The sequence below is a fragment of the Sinohyriopsis cumingii genome, chromosome 12 (assembly GCF_028554795.1).
Source record: "Sinohyriopsis cumingii isolate HCF-2022 chromosome 12, ASM2855479v2, whole genome shotgun sequence".
NCBI lineage: Eukaryota > Metazoa > Mollusca > Bivalvia > Unionida > Unionidae > Sinohyriopsis > Sinohyriopsis cumingii.
Genome location: NC_142972.1, coordinates 632,298 through 659,539, shown reverse-complemented (window position 1 = coordinate 659,539; position 27,242 = coordinate 632,298). Strand labels below are relative to the sequence as shown.

The 27,242-nt window shown below is 34.8% G+C and overlaps 1 protein-coding gene across 1 annotated transcript in view; it reads right to left on the bottom strand.

Annotated features, from left to right (window-relative positions):
• The window catches only part of LOC149785899 (dehydrodolichyl diphosphate synthase complex subunit Nus1-like), a 41,508-nt gene extending 14,473 nt beyond the window's left edge, over window positions 1–27,035 (bottom strand). Inside the window, exons 1-3 of the mRNA XM_089976111.1 lie at window positions 26,695–27,035; window positions 19,404–19,529; window positions 7,416–7,574 (exon numbers count right to left, since the gene is read on the bottom strand). Of these exons, the coding sequence (XP_089832237.1) occupies window positions 7,416–7,574; window positions 19,404–19,529; window positions 26,695–26,959 (550 nt within the window). The 5' untranslated portion in view covers window positions 26,960–27,035. The remainder of the gene's footprint in view (window positions 1–7,415; window positions 7,575–19,403; window positions 19,530–26,694) is intronic.
• Window positions 27,036–27,242: the final 207 nt, after the last annotated feature.

Here is a 27,242-nt window from a genome sequence, read left to right as displayed (position 1 = left end):
AAATAGTATATGGATATTTCTAAAAAAGAGAGAATGTGACGACTTTATCCTGTAGCTACTTTACCAAACAGCATGGGAATACTTTACCAAATAATATGGGTATCCTTTACCAAACAGCATGGGAATACTTTACCAAATAATATGAGTATCCATTACCAAACAGCATGGGAATACTTTACCAAATAATATGAGTATCCTTTACCAAACAGCATGGGAATACTTTACCAAATAATATGAGTATCCTTTACCAAACAGCATGGGAATACTTTACCAAATAATATGAGTATCCTTTACCAAACAGCATGGGAATACTTTACCAAACAGCATGGGAATACTTTACCAAATAATATGAGTATCCTTTAACAAACAGCATGGGAATACTTTACCAAACATCAAACTGCTACTTGATCAGACGGCACACTGTACTGATTAGGTCTAGTAGTGACTTGTAGGATTACCAGTTGCCAGCTGTACAAGTCAATTTGTGAAGCAGCAAAAACTTATTTACGTTAAATTAAAACTAAAACAACTAAAATAACAGCTATTATTAATAAAATTATCATGAATATTCTTTTAACAAATTTGAGCTAGTTGCCTGGGGATAATGTTTTGGGTCTCAAGATGTTCAGTCACCCACAGGAAGCAAACTAGTAGCTGGGGTACTAAAAAAATATATCAGTAATTTTTTTATTTCACCCTCTCATCTATGAGTAAACCTTAATTGTCGAGGATTGGTTACAGACAGGAATAAAAGTTTGTGTGGGACATTGCTACCAATGAATACTGTTCTGTGGAGAAAAAATATGAAAATAATTCAAAAGGACTGTTTTGATGCTTGCAACTTAAATGTTTCAGCTATAAAACCAAAATTAAATCATATAATAATAAAACCTGTGGTCTTAAGATGCACTCTACAGTTATTATGAACATTTGAGAGAGTGATGCATGTAAGGTGAAGTTGTTTGCATGCACAATGGAGAAAATGTTGACATACCTCTGTTACTTTCATGTATTGCAGTTTAAGTTTCTTTGGATATTGTACTTGTGGAAACTGCACATGATCCAAGCACAGAGCTAACCAAATTGGCTGCTCCCTTGTGCTCAAAAGATCAGCCTGAATTAGTCTGAAGTACACTAGCTTTAGAAGTTATTAAAATTGGGAAAACAAATTTTCAACAGACTAGACAATACCTGCTTCTGAATGTGCAATGCATTGTTAGAAAGTATAGAAAAAGTTAGAAAATAATGTTACTGGCTCCTTTTTTCTGCAATTTACACATTTTACCTCTGAATTCCAGGAAGTGAAATGAACAAGCAGTTTTTTTTTATTGGTGCACATCTGAAGTAAGGTCAAGTTGTACACTCAATAGCCTGTATTACACACATCAAACTATGATATACATTTTTTTAAATAGCCTGTATTACACACATCAAACTATGATATACATTTTTTTAAATAGCCTGTATTACACACATCAAACTATGATATACATTTTTTTAAATAGCCAGTATAACCATTCAGAAAAACTTGGCAAATTCTCTTTTTTTATACACATAAACTGAAGAAAAATAAAATATTGCCGAGTGCACCAATGTAAGTTGGAAAAATGATGGGGAGAGAACCTCTAAATTCTTTTCTAACCTTGGCATTATGATGAAACAGTCATACCTAAGCTTATCATAGATGATTATAGTGAATGAACAGGCTTGAATAGTGTTTTAATGGAACAGAGATCCTTTAACAAAAACTTTTATTCCACTAGAAATACCCAAGTCAAGAACTCTCTTTAGAATACCTTTTCTGATGCTACAAATCCCTTTCTTCTCAAATTATCAGCATATGAGAAAGAAGGACTTGAAGGCCCTCTCTCACTGCAAGAATTTCTATACATACTGAAAAACATGAAGAATGGCAAGTCACCTGGCTTAGCTAGATTTAATGCAGAGTTCTATACATTTTTCAAAACTGACCTGGGGCTTTTATGGTTAAGTCCTAAAGTATGAACATGAAAACAACAGTTTATCAGTTAAGCATTCATCACATATATTTCTAAGAAGGAAAATTAAAAACTATCAAAACCACTGGTGACCCATCACTCTCTTCAAAATGCACCATCATCCAATGCTCAGAGACTAATGGCACAAATGAAACACAATCAGGTTTTCAAAGAGTTTATGTACAAGTGATTGTAAATATCTCAATTTTTATTTAACAGAAATAACAATAATAATGACATACCAACACTTTTAGTTCTTGATTTTCACAAAAAAAATTGAATCAGTAGAATGAACATTTATTAAAGTCTTCAGAATTGTTGTTTTGGTTCACCGATCGTGAATTGGTTTAGAACCTTATATCATGATATATCTAAGTGTGTACTAAATAATGGACACTGCTCTCAACTTCTCCCTATACAGTATGGTTATCCTTTTTCCCCATATATATACTCAGAATAGCTCCACAGTTATTAAGAACTGCTACAACAACAATCACACCATATTAACAACTCTGAATAGCTGACAAGACAATATGCTGATAAATCAACTCTCTATTTCATTGATGACGAGACTTCCTACAATAATGCTTTCAACGAGACTTCCTACAACAATGCTTTCAACGAGATTTCCTACAACAATGCTTTCAACAAGACTTCCTACAACAACGCTTTCAATGAGACTTCCTACAACAATGCTTTCAACGAGACTTCCTACAACAATGCTTTCAAAATTCTGGATAGCTTCTCCTGCTGCTCTGGATGGGGGGTGAACATTGACAAAACTCAGGTTTGGCTAAGTGCAAAAAGAGGTGGGAAAATTATGAACAGCAAACAAAAATAAATGCAATCTGGCTGATATGTAGTATTTGGAATTAAATTTGATTTGAGCAAAAGCGATATTATTGTTGTAAGTTTTACAGAGAAAATTCCAATAAAAAAATTACTTGCTAACTGTCTTTAAGAAAATTATCCATGGTTGGAAAAATCACAGCTTTGCTTGTTCAGTTTTATGGTACCTTCCAACCTTCTAAAGTCATTGTTAACTTCTTTTGGAGCTGAAAAGGTGGCAAAATTAAAACGAACATTCCAGTCGATAACTTTCAAGATGGTGGGATGAAGATGTTACATATTCGATCTTTTTGTCATACAACTATGATTAGGTGGATAAAAATATAAATCGATCCACTGAAACAGTCACCATGGAAATTTCTAAATACAGACATACTGATGAGTTTGGAGGATACAAAATATTTTCTTAACAAAAGAAGGCCTCCTCGAAGTCTGACAGAGCTTTTTACATTGTAAATGCTGTTGATTCCAAAACAAGAAATACCCATCTCAAAACAGTTTGTCAATATCAGTGTAATATCATTTTATTGCATATAAGATCATATTATCTCACTATATATCCCTGTGTATAATAAAAAATCTTCTCACTGTGTATACAATTAATCATCTCACACTGTATCAGAATGTCATCTCACTGTATCAGAGTATGTTATCTCACACTGTATTAAAGTATGTCATCTCACACTGTATCAGAGTATGCCATCTCACACTGTATCAGGTTATGCCATCTCATTGTGTATAAAATTAAACCATCTCACTTTCTATAGGATTAAATTTGTTCAGTTTTCAAAATACTTAAATTAAACTACTGATATGGTCAGTGAAATTTCCTCTGTAATAACCTTGAGTATGACAAACTGAAGTGTGCCACCATTGTCATGCAAGCTGGACAATTAACCAATTACTTCACGAGTTTTAATGAACCATTAATAGTCACATGTAATGTCAATATGAGTAGCAAGTAATATTGCAGTGTCTAATTACTATAAATTTCAAACTTCATCCCAACATCTAACAAGATGAAGATAATGAACGTCTTAACCACACCACAACATTCAATTTCGACCACACATCGTCTGAACTAGTCCAAACCACACTCACACTCGAGCAAAGGTCAGTCCATTTTTTCTGCCTATACTGCCCTCCTCCTAGTAGAAAAAAACAAGCTGACTGAATCTCTCTTTTTGGAGCAGTTTCCGAATCTCCTGGAGTATGGAAATTAGATAGGTGGCAACCTGATTATTCTTGGAGATTTCAACTTTCACTCTGACTGTCCCGGAAACCCAAACACATAAACACTCCTAGATTCCATTAATGTTTTCAACCTCAAACGGTCAGTTAACCAACCCACCCATAAACATGGTCACATTTTAGACTGGATTCTTCTTAGACCTGATGATAACATTCTACGGTCCTTCCTGGTATCCCATGAACTTGCATCAGATCACCTCTGCATTATATGCCATCTTGATGTATCAGTCACTAACCCTCCACCTTTATCTGCTACTAAGAGAAGCCTCCGTATGATAAATAGAACCAAACTAATGCAGGACATCCAAGCTATCTTAACAACTTGCTTACCTCCTACCGCAGAACAACTCGATAACTACTTGCGTTCACTGCTCAACAAACATGCCCCAGCTACCAAGTGCAGAGTATCAATTCAAAAGTGTTCTGCATGGTATAGTAGTGTTAGGGACCAGCTTTGCACTGCTAAAAGAGACCGCTGTAAAGCTGAGAGGCTTTGGCTTTCCACCAGACTCACTATTCATAAGCAAATCTATGAAGCCACTAAGAAGAATGTAACAAATATAGTCCATGCAGCGAAATCAGCCCACTACACTACTAAGATCATGGAAAGTTCCAGCTGCAAAGAGCTCTTCGAGATTACTAACAAGCTAATGTTAAGGAACAAATATACACCACTTCCAACTACCTTCTCTCCAGTCGACCTTCTGGACATGTTTGCAAATTTCTTCCGTGACAAAGTACAAACCATTAGAGATAAGCTTGACACCACAATTTCAACTGACTCGTCGTAACCATGCAGTTGGGATATAGAATCTAAGCGGCAGCCATTAGCAGCATTTGATCCTGTCTCTATGGATTTCGTATGTACAATCCTGATGAAGAGTGCACCAAAGTCATGTGAACTTGATCCAATTCCAACATCATTGCTGCTTGAGTGCTTAGATCCAGTATTGCCTTCACTAACTGATGTTATTAATACCTCTCTCTCATCAGGAGAATTCCCATCATTTTTCAAAACTGCCATTGTAAAGCCTCTGCTGAAGAAACAAAAACTAGACCATAATGATTTAAAGAAGTACTGCCCAGTTTCTAATCTCCCATTCATACCAAAAATCTTAGAAAAGTTTGTTCTATCCCAGCATGTACCTCATCTGAATTCAAAGTCTTTTTAGCAATGTAATATCTGCATGTAGCCCTTGCCACAGTACTGAAACTACTCTTCTAAAAGTAGTTAATGACATTCTCTCTGCTTTGGGTAGCGGAAAGATTACAGTCCTCACCCTCTTTGATTTGTCTGCAGCATTTGACACAACAGACCATGATATATTACTTCACCATCTCCAGCATGTATTTGGCATTCATGATACAGCCTTAATGTTGTTTAAGTCCTTCTTGGTCAACAGGACACAAATTGTGTCTGCAAATGGAATACACTCCAGCCCAGTTGATCTATGTTGTGGTGTTCCACAGGGGTCTGTTCTTGGACCTGTTCTCTTCATTCTATACACTCAGCCGATCTCAAGTGTCATAGATCATCATCCAGTGTCTCACAAACTGTACGCTGATGACACCCAAATATACAAATCTAGCCAACCAACTGAAGTTGATGCTACCATCCAAGGTGTAGAGAGGTGCATTTCTAATGTGAAATCATGGATGACATGTAACAAGCTGCAGATGAATGACGATAAAACTGAGGCCATTCTGATCACACAAAAAAGACTTTCTCATTCACATCCTTTACCTCAAACAATAAATATCAGCAACACCAACATTAAATTCACACAATCAGTACAAAACCTAGGTGTTACTCTGGACAGTACTCTCACATTGCACCAACATGTCATGAACATCGGCAAGGCTGCATATCTTGAGCTGAGACGCATCAGCTCCATTTGCAAATATCTTTCAGTTGATGCCACTAAAACACTTGTGTGTTCATTAGTACTTTCAAGACTGGACTATTGTAACTCAATTCTGTCTGGTTCATCTCAATATCTACTCCAGAAACTTCAAAAAGTTCAAAACAAAGCTGTTCGGATCATACTTAGAGTACCACGATCAGAGCACCCCTCCCTGCTGCTCTGTACCCTACACTGGCAATCCATCTGATCCAGAATCAAACACAAAATTTGTTCTCTGTGCTACGTTTCACTGTCGGACTCTAGTCCAACATACCTATCTGACCTCACCCATGTGTACACACCAGCAAGATACTTACACTCCTCTTCTGACAATCGTATACTCATTATTCCCACTATGAAAAGAAAGTCATATGGACAGCGCTCTTTTGCATACCAGGGCCCAGCAACGACTGGAATGAATTGCCCACTGAACTTAGATACAAAGACACAGTGATCACATTCAAGAGTGCTCTCAAAACTCACTTATTTCGACTACACAAACAAACTTAAAGACCTAATAATGTTTCCTACCTTAAATATTCTCAGCATGTTTTTTATGTTTTCTAATTTCATGGTGTTTGTTTTTGTAATCATATCATTATATGTTTTTTATCTTACAGGTGTTGTCTAATGTTGTAAAGCGCTTAGAGCTTCTAAAGATTAGGTGCTATACAAAGTCTTCATTATTATTATTATTATTATTATTTAGCTGATCATGTTTTGTGCATCATGTTTGCAGTGTTGTATGTCTGAGACTTGCTAGGACCCACTGCCTCGCTGTGTCCTTGGGAATGTTTTATGTTTGATATTTGCCCAGGTCAAATGCCTTTGTGTGTCGTTGAGAGCAATGTATGTTCAGTACTTGCCCAGGCCAGCTGGCTGCCGTGGTGTGTCCTTGGGGATGGCATTTTGCTCTCATTTCGTTGGCATTATAATATCCAATGATGTGTTAAAAATGTGCCATTAAACCAAAACAATAAAAAAAAAAACTAAAAAGAATACTGTTCACATCCCCCCATGACTTTAACTAAAAAGTTGTTCAAACACAAGATTGGTCTTGAATATGAAGCAAAAAGGTGGGGGGGGATCATATAAAGAATATAAATAGCGATTTGAAGATCACAGCTCCAACAACTTAGGACAAAACAGCTGTTTAAGTCTACCAATCTAGCATGTCTACCTTGGTTTATAAGAAACCTGACGACAAAGACACACCACTTTTTATCTTTGTTGTTGAAACATTGATTTCATTTCAGTTTCAATAAATAAAGCCATTTTTTGTGTGCAAACATGTACTTATACATGTGATGGTTGGCAGGTATTAGTAAATCCCTATACAAGTATATTTATATTCCAAGTGGGTTTACACTTTCTTCAGGATATAATAAAAGCAATATATGAATGTACACCTTACCTTGAAGAAGAGCATCTATCTGGTTGGGACATATATCTGAAGGTCTCATTTCTCTGGCTGCTACTTGGCGACATATATGCTGAGCAGTTTTAACAATATTTTTCCGACCATCTTCTATAGAAAGAAGATATAATTCTGTGCCAGCGGAATGTGTGTACCCTGCAATGTATAGGACTACAAATTTTAACAGGAATATTATGTATAGTACATATATAACTGACCTTCATCAGGCTGTCCCAGATCCAGGACATCCAGAATCTGGTCATACTTTTATTTTTAAAAACTGATCTACATCTATAACTCCCCAATCTACAGCTTTATGTACAACACAACACCATGATATACAGCTTTCTGTACAATATAACTTCTTGATCTACTTCTTTATGTACCACAGAACTCCCTGATCTATAACTTTCTGTACAACAGAACTCCCTGATCTATAGCTTTCTGTACAACAGAATTCCCTGATCTATAGCTTTCTGTACAATATAACTTCTTGATCTACTTCTTTATGTACCAATGAACTCCCTGATCTAAAGCTTTCTGTACAATAGAACTCCCTGATGTACAGCTTTCTGAACAAAGGAACTCGCTGATCTATAGCTTTCTGTACAATGTAACTTCTTGATCTACTTCTTTATGTACCACAGAACTCCCTGATCTATAGCTTTCTGTACAACAGAATTCCCTGATCTATAGCTTTCTGTACAATATAACTTCTTGATCTACTTCTTTATGTACCACTGAACTCCCTGATCTACAGCTTTCTGTACAAAAGAACTCCCTGATCTAAAGCTTTCTGTACAATAGAACTCCCTGATGTACAGCTTTCTGAACAAAGGAACTCCCTGATCTATAGCTTTATGTACAATATAACTACTTGATCTACTTCTTTACATACCACAGAACTCCCTGATCTATAGCTTTCTGTACAATATAACTTCTTGATCTACTTCTTTATGTACCACTGAACTCCCTGATCTATAGCTTTCTGTACAACAGAATTCCCTGATCTATAGCTTTCTGTACAATGTAACTTTTTGATCTACTTCTTTATGTACCACTGAACTCCCTGATCTACAGCTTTCTGTACAAAAGAACTCCCTGATCTATAGCTTTCTGTACAACAGAATTCCCTGATCTATAGCTTTCTGTACAATATAACTTCTTGATCTACTTCTTTACGTACCACAGAACTCCCTGATCTATAGCTTTTTGTACAATAGAACTCCCTGATCTACAGCTTTCTGTACAATAGAACTCCCTGATCTAAAGCTTTCTGTACAACAGAACTCCCTAATCTAAAGCTTTCTGTACAATTGAACTACATGATCTATAGCTTTCTCTACAATATAACTCCCAGGCTGCATTCATGACATTGTCATGACCACATTTTCAGCATCTTGAATAATAAGAACATAACATGCATTAAGTGCCACTCTCAAATTCCAAACAGAACTGTACATGCAAATACAACTGAGCAGAAAACAAAAGCAAGAGGCTATTTCATAGGACTTAAGTGTATACATGCAGAAATATTAAATTTTTCCACCATTTAAAAGTAATATTACCCACTATGTCCCAAGGTTTGGGGTGGATGGCTACAATGGATCAGTGCAGTAAATATACAGGTAAAAATGGATTGGAACCCAAATGAGATCAATAATACGTAATATAAACCCTAACACCTTGGGAGATTACCTCCACCTGGTCAGAAGGGTATGGTGTTAGTTAGCTGGATAGCTTATACCTGATTGTTCAACCTACTCTTACCTCTCTGTTTCCTGTATAAAATATTTTTGCTATGGAGTATAACCATAAGGCTGTGTTAGAGAATCTAGATCAGTATGTTAACCCTTAAAGTGCTAGTCACGACATTAGTCCAGCTGTCGGTCGATGTCTCGTAGTGCTTGTCATGACTTAAGTCGTTTTCCAGGTAAGCAACAATGTACGCATCCTATTACTTCAACTAGCCTTGACTGCTTGTAAAACTATATTTGATAGGTTTATAGAGGCCTGGAACAAGCATTCCGTTGTACTTTACTATGCATTTAGTGAAGAAATTTTACAAATACTCGCTTCTGAGCACATGGTACACCTCTCCCTTGATAACTCGCGCACAACAGGGTCCACAAACATAGACCGCACTATAAGTGAGGCGTGAGTTAGCAAGGGACCTCCAAAAATTGAAGAAGATCACTTTGACATCGAGAAAACCGTGGGGGAGGGGGCGGCGTTAGGTAACTGGGCTGTTTAATGACTGAATCCTCATTTTACAATCACATCAATAATAATTTTTAATAATGCGCTTTTTCTAATGAAGTTGTTTGTTATTCTGCTTAAATAACATTTTTTCTCTCTCAAAATATCCAACATATGAAAGATTGTTCCAACTGGTTTGAACAACCATCACGTGTACGCAAAAAATCTGTGTATTACGTCACTGCTTTTTGTTTTCTTGATGAGTTTGGTTCCCAATGTGGTATTTAATAGTATCTTGCCAAATTGGTAGTACACAATTTGGGAACTAGACTACCTGTTGATACACCACCAAACAAGATTCCCTTTTTTTCAAAAACATGTGACATTTATTTCGTGACACGACTATGTCGAAACTCAATTGTTTATTGTTCAATTAGTACAATGTTAATGTTGTGATTTCATTGGAAGTAATAATGAAATTTCTTATCATCCCTGAGGATATCTCTAAATGCCAGTTCAATAATTCTCTGAAACTCGCTTGCCCACAATGGTCCGTATCTGTGAAATCAAGCTCTTTATTTTACGAAGTATTCTTTTTGCTTTGCTGCCTTGTTATCTTTGATCACAGTTATAAAAGAGTCTGTTAATTTAAGGTGGTTTCTGTTACATACACAATAACATTTATTACAGTGTTCGATTGATCAAATGAAGTGAGTTCACCCGACATACGACTGAGGCTGCTAGATTTTTAGTCCGATTTTTGTGCCTTTTAACTTTTCTTTTATTCCACCTCCTTTTTTGATTCAAAAGACATAATTAACGTGATAATATAAAGGAGGCCAGCTTTTAATTCAGTGCAACAATACAACAAATACTTCCGCAAGTCAGTTATCAAAACATGGTTGGCACTTAATTAGGTTCTCAGAGAAACGCTCGCGGACATAGCTGTTACGGTAGTTTGACACATATTACATTTAATTACAAGAGGACACATTGCATTTATGATGATTACACTTAAAAGGAACTAAAAGATGGAACTAGAACACAAATTTCAATTGATAAAAAATTTATTTAATTTGTATTTATTTATTAAAGTACTGCCTCCACTCAGTGTAAGTGACATTTACATTGATCGAAATTTCCTTACATATTGTTAATTGCGGTTACTAGGAATGTCATTTGGAAAGAAAATGTAAAAAATTGTATGAGTTATTTTTAAATTTGATACTTCATAGTGTTGATTAAAATTTCCAGGTCCTATCTACCGTTTTCAACGATAAAACAAGTAATATATCAAAGTTTCCGTTACCAATTTTGATCTCGATTTTCTTCAAGTTCATTTTTTGGGTATTTTCGGGTTTAAAAAATGGGATCCACGCCCGACACTGCGTTATAAGCAGGTTTCCGAGTTATCGGGGCGCGACTTATCGAGGGAGTGGTCTACCTGGAAAAAATAAAAATGGCTGACGCTGAATACGTGATTTCTTCAACAAATACTGGCTTCTGATAGCGATGATGATAATGATTTTGAAGGATTTGGGGATGAAATTATTGGAGCTGACGAAGTGTTGATGCAATTTTCATGAATAATTCTGAGTCAGGAACTGATGTGGAACTGGAGTCTGATGTACATGCTGGCTGGACAAGAAAAGATGGCATGCCTGTCAACCCTGTATTCACTGGTATTTCAAAATGAAATGTCGTGATGGTGAATATTGAGCCTATGGACTATTTAAGACTTTTCCTGAGGACAAGTTATTGCATCTGACGAAATGGCAGCAGGTCACACCTGAGCAGCTAAAACTCTTTTTCGCATTGATTATAGCAATGGGTTTGGTACATAAATCTGATCTCAATTCCTACTGGGCTACTGATGATGTGATATCAACCCCATACTTCAGCAAAAAAAATGAGTATGGGATAGATTTCTAGCATTTCTAATCAACTTACACCTGGCAGACAATGAGAACAATCAAGGTGACCCTTTACACAAGATCCACCCAATAATTGAAGAAAATGAAGCATTTGCTGAGGTTTATTCACCAGTTATGAACCTCAGTTTTGATGATATTAGAATAAATAACAAGTGAAAAGTTTTCATGAACATTTACTACTGACTCTGGGGGTCTAAACTTACCTCTGACATTCATGGAGTGGATGTTTACAAAACAGACATTACATGTACATGGTTGAACTACTAAAGAATATAATAGTTCTTAGACATATTTGAACTTTTCCATTAAAATACAAACAAAAATACAGATGAAATACAATTGTAACTTGTCATTTTACCTGTATTTGCACCTGTACATGCAAATATGTTAATCTTGTACATGTGCAGAAAAAGTGTAATCCACATATAACATGATAAAAATTCAATGAGCATATGTACAAAATGATTTATTTACCACTCTGGACTTTTAACATCAATTACTGCTTCAAGTTTTCATATATAACACTGAGCTTTAAAAAGCAACAGACTCTCATATTGCATTTCAATACACTTTGTACCAGCTGAGACTATACATGTTTTGCACACCAGTAGAGCACTAAGTGCTGGGTTATTACAGAGTCTGGATCTAAATTCAGTTTTACTTTTGTTAACAAAGCTGAACAATCTCTCACAGTCAGCATCAGAATGGTAAAGAACCAATATTCCTTTCATAACCTGACAAAGAAGAGGAAATTTATATCTTCCAGTTATTGGGTCTTTTAGCTGGCAAATAAGATGAAAAATTTAACTCTCTCCCCATGAAGTACATTGTCAGGTAGAGTGCCAACTTGATACTTCAGAATTTCTCCTTCTAATTTATCAGCAGCCTTTCCTGCAGCATGGTGCATCATATGACAGAGACAACCTGATATGTACAATGATGGAGATATTTTTCAAAATACAGAATGCAACTACTTTATGAATTCCAGTCATTACTGATGCAGCATCAGCTGAAAACCCCATACAGTTCTGCCAACTTACATTTATTCAAAGCATTATCAAGCAAATAAAAAAATTGTTTTCTCCAGTGGAATCTACTGTTAATTATGGTAATGAAAGAAGAGCACTCTGACTTTGCCCTTTTTGTTGTCAAAGTCTCTTACACAGACTGGGTACAACTTTTTGTCATCATAATCACTACTCCTGTCTGCTGCAATACTAAATGGCCCAATTTTCATGGCTTCTGCAATTTTAAGTGAAGTATCTTCTGCTAAACACCTAACAATATTAGATGATTTTGTTCTTGCAGATGCATATTTTCTGCAACTTTGGAATCAGGAAACATCTGTTTGAACAAAGGACCAATGTAGTCTTCTACTGCTAGGGGTAGTCCGTGTTCTTTTAAGAACTTGGTACATAATGCCTCTGCATTTATAAAATTCGTGTCCACAATTTAGTACTGCTGTAAAAAAAAGAAGTTACCTTAGTACTTGAGTTAGTAAAACAAGCTAATTCAAGGTTTCTTTGTTTTACCACCATGAACAATATTAAAATCCTTTCCACACAGCCTGCAAGAGGCATGAAGCCACCCTAGAATGGAACGCTGTAATATGTAGTTCACGTATTCATCTCTGAATCGATTTTTCATCTTTTCTAATCCATCAGTGAAATTATTTGAAAAACATTTTTGCTTTTAACACATGCATTGACTAGAATAAATCCAACACAACTTTTAGCGCCAAATACCTAGAGACTGGATTTGTACCAGTTATCAATTTCAACAAAGAATCTGCAAGCAAAGATTACAAGTTAAAAAACCAATCTGTTCGCTCCTAACTAAGCCATACAGCTGCTATAAATGGAAACCGAGGTCAAAAGTTTGAAAGTAGAACCAGCCTACTTCTTGGAGATAGGGCAACTGCTATAAATAAAACAATACTGTTAGGAGAGTGCATGTAAGTCTATGGACAAGCGTACTCTTATGTCGTAGTTCCATAGAAGCCATCTTTTTAGAATACGGTCTGTAGGATTAATGGGATGTTAATAAAAACGAGAAAACAAATTATTAAACTTGTTGGGAGGGGGATATACCGAAACGCATAATCCAAATACATTTACGCATAAGGCATAATTTAGTGGAAAAAAGCATAATAATTAAGCCAAAACCTTAATGGTTGGCATGTATGTGAAATATAGGTCAGTGAGCTAGTTTTGGAAATGGCTGTAGCCTCATGATACAATTATATGCCAAGATATGTGATTCCATAGGAAAAGTGCCTAAGAAATAAGCTAAATGCAAGGGGAAACTGGATCTATGAAATACAGGTCAAAATTATTGTACATAATGTAGATTAGCTGCTAAAGACCAACTTGTAAAAATACATGAACTAAATGTCTACCCAAACATTGAAAAACTGAGCTCAACATAAAGCACAAATCAATGAACTTTAAAATAAAAAGTCACATTGACCAAGTTTTCATTGATGGCTATAATAATCCTCATGATGCAATTACAAATCTAACTCTAGAGGCAACAGTGCCTTAAAAAACAAAGGAACAAAATGGAAAGATGAACCAAAATCTGTCATATATTGGTCACACTGGTCTACTTTTTAATGAAAGGTGTTGTACTCCCCTCCTCTTCGAACCTCTGGGTAGGATTACAAGATCAAAAATACATCTAAGCTCTTTTTTTCTGTTGATTAAGATTTTTATTTTCCTTTAAATATTCATAATTAAATAAAGAAAGGCCTATTTCCCCATAATGGTTATGGAATAGGACAAGGGTCAATGCATCCCCATGGTGTAAAATTGAGGATTTAAAAAAAACTTGGTGCCAAAACTGGGGGCAAGTGAAACATGTCAGGGTCAAGAATGTACTGACAAATTTTCATCTGACACTCATTTTCTTCAGCCTGACATAGGCAATAACAACTTGCATTACATACCCTCTTTAGTTTATACTTTTAACAGTCTCCATCTTTTTTGTAGCAATATTATAAATCAATACATTATATACAAGCCAATACAAAACCCAAATAAACCCTTTTAACCAAATGGCAGCTAATTTACTGCCTATGTCATAATTTTTTCATAAGTTTTATTTTACTTCTACCAAGAACACATTTATCAGAAATCATAAAGACTAATGGTTCATCTTCCTTTTAGTTGGCTGCACTTAAAATTGAAGTCTTTCTCTCACTGCAACAAAGTTACAAACCAACAAAAACTACAATGACACCATCCCACCACACCCCCGTTATCCAAATAATGCATTTTCCCTGCAAGCTTACTGATTTCTTTGTTGTGCAAGAATACTTTGAGTGATAATGTGTTCTCCAGACACCTCATGGCAAATAAGGGCAGATTTTTGAAAATTGTAAGAACATGTCAAAAAGGAGCATTCACTTTTGCAGTCATCACAATTACACTAACATAAGTTAAATGGGTAATCCCAATGAATGTGCTGTATTCCAGCCAAGGGAATTATTTTCTCAATGCTTCTTTAAAGTTACACTCCACAGTTACTCTGCTGTGTTCTTTCACTTTGTTGGATGGTGATTCAGATGTGTATGTCATTTTTATCTGGAGATCTTTTTCTAGTCAGAAAAGCATAGAGGTTCATTGATCTAGATGACATGTTGCTGAGCTTGATGGAAATTGTGTGAGAGCTCACAAAATTAGGGGAAGCTACTCCATCATAACAATGCCTATGCTCCAAGGATACGCCATGCCATCCTTGGTTCTATGCATTGGAAACTGAACAAATCCTTATCGCATAATGTGAATCTTTGTGTCAAAAATACACACTGCAATAAAAAGTGTGTCATATATTTCCATCACTTGTCTCTGATGCACAAAGTGTGTAAAGGGAAACACTGAGGAAACACAACTCAAATGCTCACATGGGTTAGAATCTACCTTGATTGGTTTTAAGTGGGCCACACTGAGAAAGTTTTGACTAAAAAATAAAAGTATTAAATACACGAGTATTATAAGGACATGGGATGTTGAGAGCAAAAAATGTTTTGGCAGCAGGCAGGCTCGCGTTGTGTACCAATGGAACGAATAGGGACATCATCAGAGCATACTTTACAGAATGGAAAGAATTTTATAAAAGATTAAAGGCCATGGGTATGTCTGATTTAATGATTTTTTTAAAATACTGCTACATTAGATAGACTGAAGAGAGATTCTTTTTGACCATATGACAATATGACAGAAATGTATATCATATGTAATGAATTTTGGGTTCTGGACCTTTTGATAATGTCCACAAGGAGAGGGTTGTGGGCTTTTTTTAGGGATAAGCAAATCTGAAGATTGCAGTGGTATGCCAAAGTTCAAAATTGCTTTCAGTCTGATACCTGTTTTTAAAAGTGGGTATTTTAGATAGCATGGCATTCACTTACAATGGTACGCTTATATGGCAAGTCTCCCATTGCCAAATTACATGACTATTACAGTTTATGATACTTCATATATGTAAAACACCTGGGTACTAAAACACTGCTCCAATTTAAGTTGCATATTATGCTGTTGTTACATAGCATGACTAAGTTTTACAAAACTTATGTCAATAGTTGATCGGCAAAAACGTTGCCACACCTGAACTATGATGTTACAGCAATGTCACAATTACGCCACTATGCTTATTTTGTAAATGTCACAATTACGCCACTATGCCTGTTTTGTAAATGTCACAATTATGCCACTGTGCTTATTTTATAAATGTCACAATTACGCCACTGTGCTTATTTTGTAAATGTCACAATTACACCACTGTGCTTGTTTTGTAAATGTTACAATTACGCCACTATGCTTATTTTGTAAATGTCACAATTATGCCACTATGCTTATTTTGTAAATGTCACAATCACGCCACTGTGCTTATTTTGTAAATGTCACAATTACGCCACTGTGCTTTTTTTTATAAATGTCACAATTATGCCACTATGCTTATTTTGTAAATGTCACAATTACGCCACTATGCTTATTTTGTAAATGTCACAATTACACCACTATGCTTGTTTTGTAAATGTCACAATTACGCCACTATGCTTGTTCTGTAAATGTCACAATTACGCCACTGTGCTCATTTTGTAAATGTCACAATTACGCCACTATGCTTATTTTGTAAATGTCACAATTATGCCACTATGCTTGTTTTGTAAATGTCACAATTATGTCACTGTGCTTATTTTGTAAATGTCACAATTACGCCACTGTGCTTGTTTTGTAAATGTCACAATTATGCCACTGCTTTTTTTGTAAATGTCACAATTACACCACTGTGCTTATTTTGTAAATGTCACAATTACGCCACTGTGCTTATTTTGTAAATGTCACAATTATGCCACTGTGCTTATTTTGTAAATGTCACAATTACGCTACTGTGCTTGTTTTGTAAATGTCACAATTATGCCACTGTGCTTATTTTATAAATGTCACAATTACGCCACTGTGCTTATTTTGTAAATGTCACAATTACGCCACTGTGCTTATTTTGTAAATGTCACAATTACACCACTGTGCTTGTTTTGTAAATGTCACAATTACGCCACTGTGCATGTTTTGTAAATGTCACAATTATGCCACTGTGCTTATTTTATAAATGTCACAATTACACCACTGTGCTTATTTTGTAAATGTCACAATTACGCCACTGTGCTTGTTTTGTAAATGTCACAATTATGGCACTGCTTTTTTTGTAAATGTCACAATTACACCACTGTGCTTATTTTGTAAATGTCACAATTATGCCACTATGCTTATTTTGTAAATGTCACAATTATGCCACTGTGCTTATTTTGTAAATGTCACAATTACGCCACTGTGATTATTTTGTAAATGTCACAATTATGCCACTGTGCTTATTTTATAAATGTCACAATTACGCCACTGTGCTTATTTTGTAAATGTCACAATTACGCTACTGTGCTTGTTTTGTAAATGTCACAATTACGCCACTGTGCTTATTTTATAAATGTCACAATTATGCCACTGTGCTTATTTTGTAAATGTCACAATTAAGCCACTATGCTTGTTTTGCAAATGTCACAACTATGCCACTGCTTTTTTGTAAATGTTACAATTACGCCACTGTGCTTATTTTGTAAATGTCACAATTACGCTACTGTGCTTATTTTGCAAATGTCACAATTATGCCACTGTGCTTGTTTTGTAAATGTCACAATTACGCCACTGTGCTTGTTTTGTAAATGTCATAATTATGCCACTGTGCTTAATTTATAAATGTCACAATTACACCACTGTGCTTATTTTGTAAATGTCACAATTATGCCACTGTGCTTATTTTGTAAATGTCACAATTAAGCCACTATGCTTGTTTTGCAAATGTCACAATTATGCCACTGCTTTTTTGTAAATGTCACAATTATGCCACTGTGCTTATTTTGTAAATGTCACTATTACGCTACTGTGCTTATTTTGCAAATGTCACAATTATGCCACTGTGCTTATTTTGTAAATGTCACAATTACGCCACTGTGCTTGTTTTGTAAATGTCACAATTATGCCACTGCTTTTTTTTTAAATGTCACAATTACACCACTGTGCTTATTTTGTGAATGTCACAATTACGCCACTGTGCTTATTTTATAAATGTCACAATTACGCCACTGTGATTATGTTGTAAATGTCACAATTACGCCACTGTGCTTATTTTGTAAATGTCACAATTATGCCACTATGCTTATTTTATAAATGTCACAATTACGCCACTGTGATTATGTTGTAAATGTCACAATTATGCCACTGTGCTTATTTTGTAAATGTCACTGTGATTATTCTGTACATGTCACAATTGTGCCACTGTGATTATGTTGTAAATGTCACAATCACGCTACTGTGCTTATTTTGTAGTTGTGGCATTATACTATGCCTTTTTCTCACTATCACATAACAATGATAATGAGTTAATAATAAATTAGTAAATATTAGAAAAAAGAAATAGATGGTCTTTTGGAAACTTGCTGAAAATGTTCAGATTCTGCTTCAAGTACTAGTCCTATCTGATGTAAAGTCAAAATGTTTTCATCCCATGTGCCAGATGTCATGACACTGGCAGCATGGCTTATAAATATAACTGATTTAATTTATCATGCTTTCTTTAGTATGATAAAATTATGAAAACCTTGCTTGAGATTTTATGCAATATAGTTGCCAAGCTGTGGGACCTTTTTACTTCAAATTCTAAATCTACAAGTCAGCAAGCATGATGACACTTGAATTCTCTAAGTAGACAAATTTAGTCCCTCCAGATACTGGCATATACAATTATCAAATTTTGCTGAGTAGGGCAGAATTTGTCCACTAGGATATGGCTCCAATCCAATTTTAGAAATTGCCCTTCATTAACTTGTATTTCAAAATCTGCCTCTTTATGTAAAATATTTCTTTCCAAAGAAAAGTTTGATTACGCTGTTCATACAGTGCATTTCTGCATTTCCCTTTTTTCCCCTGAAAATAATGTTTTGATCAGTTTGGCAATTAGTAATGCCAACCACAAAATAATACAATTCAATCACTCAAGCAAGGTTCTAACACACTTTATGAAACGAATATTCTGTCTAACACTGTCTTGCCCACAAAGAGTGCTGTGTCTCATCTGCATACTATCCCTTTTTTATAAGCCTTTAAACAACTCAGTAACACATATGAACACCGACATCTTTAATAATGAAGCAAACAAGTGATTCCTATATCTTGCACTCAGCTAACTCATGCAAGACATAACATCTCATGGTAAAAACTCAAAAATCTAGTAAACCTGACATTCGAATTAAACTTCATCGTCTTTTCACTGCCACATGTTAAATGATCAAAATTACCTGAAACTTCTCTATCTTCCGATACAATGTGTAAATGTATCTCTTTCTTAGGTTTTTCAGCATCTTCACATTTCTGTCGTTGTACAATTATATCGTACAATAATTTACTATTTCTTTTAAGTACACCTGCAAATAAACCAAATAAATGTTACTAATATTTACATCTCACATTCTGAATCATTTCCATAAAAATTATTACGAGCCACGTTTTAATAAACACACTGCAACCAAACTATCCAATGATCAATGTGTTTCTGATTGACATATTTTAATGGATTATCATTCTCTACTGCTAAGAGGAAGCATTCATCTTGGGGAGGGGGAAATGACAATGTCTCCTTTTCTCCAACCTAATGGCTGAATCAAGGCCAAATGGGGGAGTAAGTCTGATTAACTGTTCAAAACATAATCAAGAAATCAAAATGTACCTTATCATCCAAAGTCAAGATGTTTCTGCAATTAGCAAAGACAATAAATGGGTCCAAACTTGCTGGAGTTCAGTTGCAATCACATAAACATTATTTATAAAAAAATATCTGCCATGCAACATTTATTGGAAATGAAAGATTTAATTCAGAAATTGAGAATCATCTCATATAAAGATGAACAAACACATCCCCAAATGGATTTTTCCAATCCATATTCTTTTCCTCAACTTAACCCAGAAAAAGCAACCCTGAATGCCCCTTAAATAACAAGGCCAGAATTTTTTTTATGTCCATTTCTTAATCAAAATACTAAAGAAATCAAGCATAAACAGTTTGCAGCAGGTAGGGTGGATACAGTCATCATAACTTAATTGAAATATTCTGTTATTTCCACGCTTTAGCAAGGGCTTGTTGCAACTGACTCCATCAACCTGTCCAAAACTACATCTCCTAATATAATGGCAGGAAATTCAACAAGTTGCATATGTAGTGACCCTATGCATGATGGATGTGGGCTTTTTATGCCTTGACCACTGGTCAAGGGAAGGGGTTCAAAGGTCAAATATGCAAAAACTTGCAAATACAGTGATTTTTAAAAATATTTTTGACCAACTTTCTACATGCACATACTATACAGATTACTTAGTTCAACCTGAATATGTTTGTGATGAGTATGTTTTGATCCTATTACAGTCTGATTCAAAATCTTCCTACCTGAATACTTCTCAAATGTTACAACTAAAACATAATTTGTAACTTCAATGAGCCAACATATGAACTTTGCTAAATAATTTATATACTATAAGACTGATCAAAACCCACATACTATAAGACTGATAAAATCCCACATACTATAAGACTGATAAAATCCCACATACTACAATACTGATAAAATCCCACATACTATAAGACTGATCAAATCCCACATACTACAATACTGATCAAAACCCACATACTATAAGACTGATAAAATCCCACATACTATAAGACTGATAAAATCCCACATACTACAATACTGATCAAAACCCACATACTAAGACTGATAAAATCCCACATACTATAAGACTGATAAAATCCCACATACTACAATACTGATCAAAACCCACATACTATAAGACTGATAAAATCCCACATACTATAAGATTGATAAAATCCCACATACTATAAGACTGATAAAATCCCACATACTACAATACTGATAAAATCCCACATACTATAAGACTGATCAAAACCCACATACTATAAGACTGATAAAATCCCACATACTAAAAGACTGATCAAAACCCACATACTAAAAGACTGATCAAAACCCACATACTAAAAGACTGATAATTGCTTTTTGGAAACAGAACAGAGCTCAGGAAAACGAATTGTCCTGCATGGTTAAAAAAAAATTGGCTGGACCAAGTAGAACTTCAGTACTTGCTCCTAACTGGGCCACGTTGATGCAGATTCAGGCCTTCAGAATAAATCTGAGTTTTTTTTTTATAAGTGCCATTTTTAACATTGCTGAATAACTAGTGTTCATCAATGATAGATTACTTTTGTCTAATTTTACCCTACTTGTCAATGATAGATTACTTTTGTCCAATTTTGAACTTCTTGTCAGTTTAGATTATGTTGCGTGGTGGCCGTGTAGTCTAAAGCGCTCTCCGTTACGGATCATTGCCATCTCAGCTGTCTGCATCGGTTCGAGTCTCGGATTCGGCTAATGTGGGTACATGAGAAAGCTTGCCAGTAGCTTCTTGTGGGTTGGTGGTTCTTTCTGGGGTTTTCCCAGGTTCTTCCTCCACCAATAATACTGGCTGCCATGTATAGCCTATCGTGTGCTGAAAAATGGTGTTAAACTTTACAACAACTACAACAACAATTAGATTATGTCGCAAAGGAAGCTCTTTGGTAGATTAAAGGGATAACCATTTCCAGCATGAACTGCCTCTACAACTAGTTATGGACAATTTTGTTTTTATTGTAAATAACACGCAGATTTTGTCCAATAAATTAAAGTAGTTTATTAGTACTGAACTAAATCTGACCAATCAGAATGACTATTGTTCTCAAAAAGTTTCTGACAGGTTTCAATTTTAATGACATTTATGTAGCTTATTCCTCCAAATTAAAACTTAAAATTGAACAGGAAATCTCTACTACCATTTTGGCAGTAGACTACATTGTTCTAGAAATAATAGCATTGAGGCTGTAGCATGTATTTTGTACATGTGATCATGCCCTTCAATGAATTAAATCATCCAAGTAATTTAAGGAAGAAATATAAAGATAAGTCAAATTAATAAATTTCTTATATAGTAACAATTAATTACTATTGATAAGGTTTTTAAATTGTACTTGTACCTAACTATGCATTCAATTTCCTTTCATGTCATTTCATCTATAATCTGCTAAGGCAAGATAACAAAGAAAGAAATCAATGCTAAGTAAAGCCATAGTAAGGATTTTACTCTAGTAAATTCTTGGGTGGAATACATATGAAATGTACGATTTTGTGACTTTACAAAGTCAACTATTCTCATAAGTTCCTAATTTAAGACAACAACAATAATAGCAATAATAATGACAATAATAATAACTATTCACTAATGCACATTTTAGCATGAGACATATTTAAAGTGCTTTTTTTAAAGATAATTACCATTCCAATTTTAGAATGGGGGGGAAATACTAATATCATTTCAAATTCTGCAGTTTCCATGGAAATGCAAAAAGCAACAATGAATAGTGCTGGAAAATCGAAGAAAAGGTAAAAGACAAAAGGTTTCAAGTTTTACTTTCCAGCTTGTCAATTAACCTTAATAACAGTCTTCACTATCTAACATTTCTTTTCAGATGGCCAGCATGCCATTACTCTGTAATGGGTTTTTTAAATGACAAAAGTGTAAATCTACACATTCTTGTGAATGTATATAATCAATGTCCTTATAATTTTTCTCAAATACGTGTGATGTTATTTCATTGTAATTAGGTTTCTTCTTGACTGCTTTGATACATACAAACTTGCTCTCTGATGTTTTCAATTTTCATGGGGCAAGATTGATATTAAAGTAATAAATGTCAATTTCTACAATTTTTCCTCTCAGTTTGGTTGGTTGGTTATGTTTAACACCAGCTTTCAGCACACGATAGGTTATACATGGCGACTAGTATATTTGGTGGAGGAAGAACCCCCAGGGAAGGTATTGGCAAACAAATGAAGTTTCCTAAAAGGCCTAAACACAGTAATGGAGATGGAATACAGCAATGAAAAAGAAACTGAAGTAATGAATCAAGAAATTCAGCATAATGGCCATAATGTATTGATAATGGATTCTGTTGAATTAAACAAATTAAATATTTTTCTTTCAACTTTTTTTGCTGCTGCTGTTTATTCATTGACATTAATACATGATGGTACTTGTGCAGTAATGGACCACCACTTGAATACATAGTTAGGTAAACTATAGCACAGTAGCAAATACAAATTTATTTATTATTTCTTAACGTCTCCAGTTAGGAGATACTGTATTTAATTTACTAGGTTATGGATTAAAATGTTATTTTTAATTACTGTGAGGAAATACAGTAATGTCAAAGTTACAGTAATGAACCACTGAGTATTAACTGTAGTGTATGGACTTAAATATGAAAATACAAATATTTTTATATTGTTTTATTGTTGTCACTTTTGTTCATTTAAATGGTGATATTCTGTCATGGAAAGTACATGATACTATAGAACAGAGTTACCAACCACTAACAATCTACATTATTTTCAATATGTTGTTTTATTTCGCGCAGCTCTAATCCTTTTTCAATGGCGACATCTTTTCCTCATTAACAGTTGTTTTACCATACGTAGATGTTACTGTTTTTTGTTGGGGTTCTTGTATCTTTGTTGTTCAGAAATATTCTGAACAATCCTTTTCATTCAGTTTGTTTTTTTGCCACAAATGTTTCATGGTGCATATAATCATGTGTCAGCTTGAAACTGCCTATTCCAATCTTTTGGCATCTGACAAATGATTATAATAAATGTAACAGTCCAGGGATCAAGCTAGACTTGAATTTTAGGGAGAAGTGGATGCAAAGCAAGAAACAATATATATATGTGTGTGTGTGTGCATGTGTGTTCTCTTATTTGAATTATGCCCTCTATTTCCCAGTATACATATTTGCATTTATCACTGGATTTATTTTGGTTATATGACTCTAATAGAGAATAACAGAAACTACATTGTAACAAATTTTAACTGAGTCGCCAGATTGCATTATTGTAATTACAAGTTAGTAAAAATGCTTAATCAACTACCCAAAATAATTTTTTTGTATTTGTATTTTTTATATACATGTACTTTCTAAAATAATGGCACTTTGAAAGATTTCTAAATGCATTTGAAACAACCGCTGTACCATGTACATGAGGGCATATGCACACATCTTCATATCATACCGTTCGTCCTAATTTCTTTGTTGCGGATAAAACAGTACCATAATTATTCATAACATTACCAACATGGCTCCTGTAAAGTTGGTATATGAACTAAACTCTTGTTTCCAACTGAATCAACACAGACAGTGCATCTATTTTTCGAAGGAGGGGTTTTCTTAATGCAATGACTTACTTCATTACAAGAGTCCATTGATAGGATTGTAAATTTATGGTTTATTTATTTTTCTACGTACTTATAGTAATTTTAGGCATTGGTTAAATAGTATCTGCTTCATTGCTTTTTTTCATATTTCCACAAATACGAGTCAAGTCAGAAAACAACTCTGACCTTAAAGCGCATCTCACAAAGTCCACAACATAGCATTGCCCCATACATTTCTAGCCTACATAATTGTAGTTTAAAGTTAAATCTTACATAACACAACACATAGGCTTTGCTTCCTATGAATTTAATATTTTTCTTAATATATTTGCTCTCTGATTTACGAAAACAGACAATCTAATAAACTGTTACTTCCCAGACAATGATGTCAGCCATTAGGGATTTCCCCGTTACTGGTTCACTTAAAGTTTCAAACTAATTTTATGATGAAATAGTGTACAAGAGGCAGTTAAAATATCCAGATCACTGATTCTGTTCTTAAAGCACAAATTGCTATTTACATACTATTGCTAAAATTTCAAAACACAAGTTTGTATATTTTTATTACCAACGGATAACATGCAGAAATCGGGTGATGATAGTCGGTAACTTACTTGGGAATGGGTTAATGGTTAATCAGCTATCAAAACACGTCTGTGAATGTGCAAGAGTTTGTTTGTCAGTGTAATTGATATCAAAACTAGGTCTAGCTAATGATGGCTTTATGAATACATTTCGCTACAACACTAGAACTAACCTGGTTAAGGCAAGGGGTCATCTCAAAATGTATGGTCAGTCAATGTACCTCTAAAAAAATCATAAGGTGACGTTGTTTTTGCTTTTCTAACAAAAGCAATGTTTACAGTTTTTAGGCGAATTAGTCACCCACTTTGCCTGTAGTGTGACCCCTGATAGTCATCAAAAAGATCTGATATATCCATTGCTTCCAGTTGGTTCCAAGTTTCAAGATGCAGAAAGTCACTCCCTTGAAACTGGTTCTTGCTTTTTCTTTCACCATTTTGATCATATCCAAGATATCACAAAACAGAAGAATTTTAACAAAGTAAATCACTCAACACAAATATCAGCGTCGAGGTCTTACATGTAGGACTACCCCTACTTCCATTGCATTCCAGACAATGGATGTGTCAGTTAACATAACTTCAGAACACATCCATACATGCCTGTCAGAATTTGAATTTATTAGAAAAAAAGATATCATGGTAAGCAATTTCTGACTAAAACAATTTGTGAGAAAAGCGTCGATATGAACTGCCAAGTGTGATATATTCCTGAAAATATGACTTCTCCTTTAGATGTTAAATGAACTTGGAACACACAACAGATCACCGTTATTTAGGCAGTAAGACGGAAACCCCCAAAACATCGATGTCTTATAATGTAGGATTAAGTTTTGTCAGCACTGTATTAGCCTTATTAGTCCTACATGTAAAATCTTGATGCTGATATATATGTTTTGGGCATCAGGGTCTTAATGCCTAACTAACAGTCTTGTGTAGTGTGTTTTGATGTCGACTAATGAAAGTCAAATTTTCAGGAATATGACACAACTGGCAACTAAAATAACAACTCTTTTCTGCAAAGTAAAATCATAATGTTTTAGTCAGACTTTACTTACTCTGATGTCTTTTCTCTAATAAATTCAAATTCTCACAAAAAGAAATGGACCTGTTTTCAAGTTTCAATAGCCTACGTTTCACTTGAATGGAAAGCAATGAAAGCCGGGAATGCCGAAATCGGGTTAAGTTTAAATATTATTCTTTAATGAAATTAATAAAAAATATCTTATGCCTATTGGAACTGTAAAGCAAAGTTTCATTCAAGAAACATATCCGCCACATAAACCTACTTAAACATACTTCGGCATACCTTGACTACCGACGCATTGCAACAAATTCAAATCTATGTCAACGGAACACAAAAATGTGTCCATTTGCAGTGTCATATTTTCATTCCACCAGGATAAAGACAGCACAGTAAGTATATTAATTACATATAAATTAGTGGAAGAGTGTCGATATATGTTGCCAAATGTGAGATATTCCTGAAACTTTGACTACTCGTTCCGATGTCAACGACATCGGAACACGCTATACACGCCTGTTATTTGGATAGAAAGACACAGCACTAAAACAAAACCAACATGTGCTATGCCTTACATTATAGGAATATAGCCTTATAAGCTTCAGATGATGCGTTTTTCAACTGAGCTTTAAAGTTTTGTATTGAGAGTCACACACAAATTTATGAACGTACCATTTACATCATATACACTTATATATGATATCCCCATAGCTGCTGACCATAGTATCAAATTCGCAATGTCTTTATATGAAAATTCGTCCTCTAAAACAAGAAGACCTAAATGCAAGGGGAGCTTTTGCAAGTCCCTTGCATCAGATCGGACTGCGAGGTCAGCCTTCTTGTACAATAAGCCTGGAATCCGGTAAAACCAGGAGCTAAGAAATCTGCTGACAGTCAGCAGATAATGAACAATTCGCAAAATCAATGTTTCAAACATTCTTAGCTTCGAAAAAACTATTATTCCATGTCAAAATTGTAATAGCACCTGACCGGTTACTCGTGGAGGAACTACATTTGGAATACCTCTGTTGTAATTGGTCCGCCTCACTTCCGGGCACCTTCATAGGCAGAAAGTCACGTTCTCACACGATCATTGGATAATAAATTACAAGTTGAAAGCAATAATTGGTTTTCCCCTTCCAGCTGGGTGAATTTGATTGGATGAACCGTTAATACATATACATAGGCCAAGCAAAAACGATTTTTTTTGGCAAAAACAT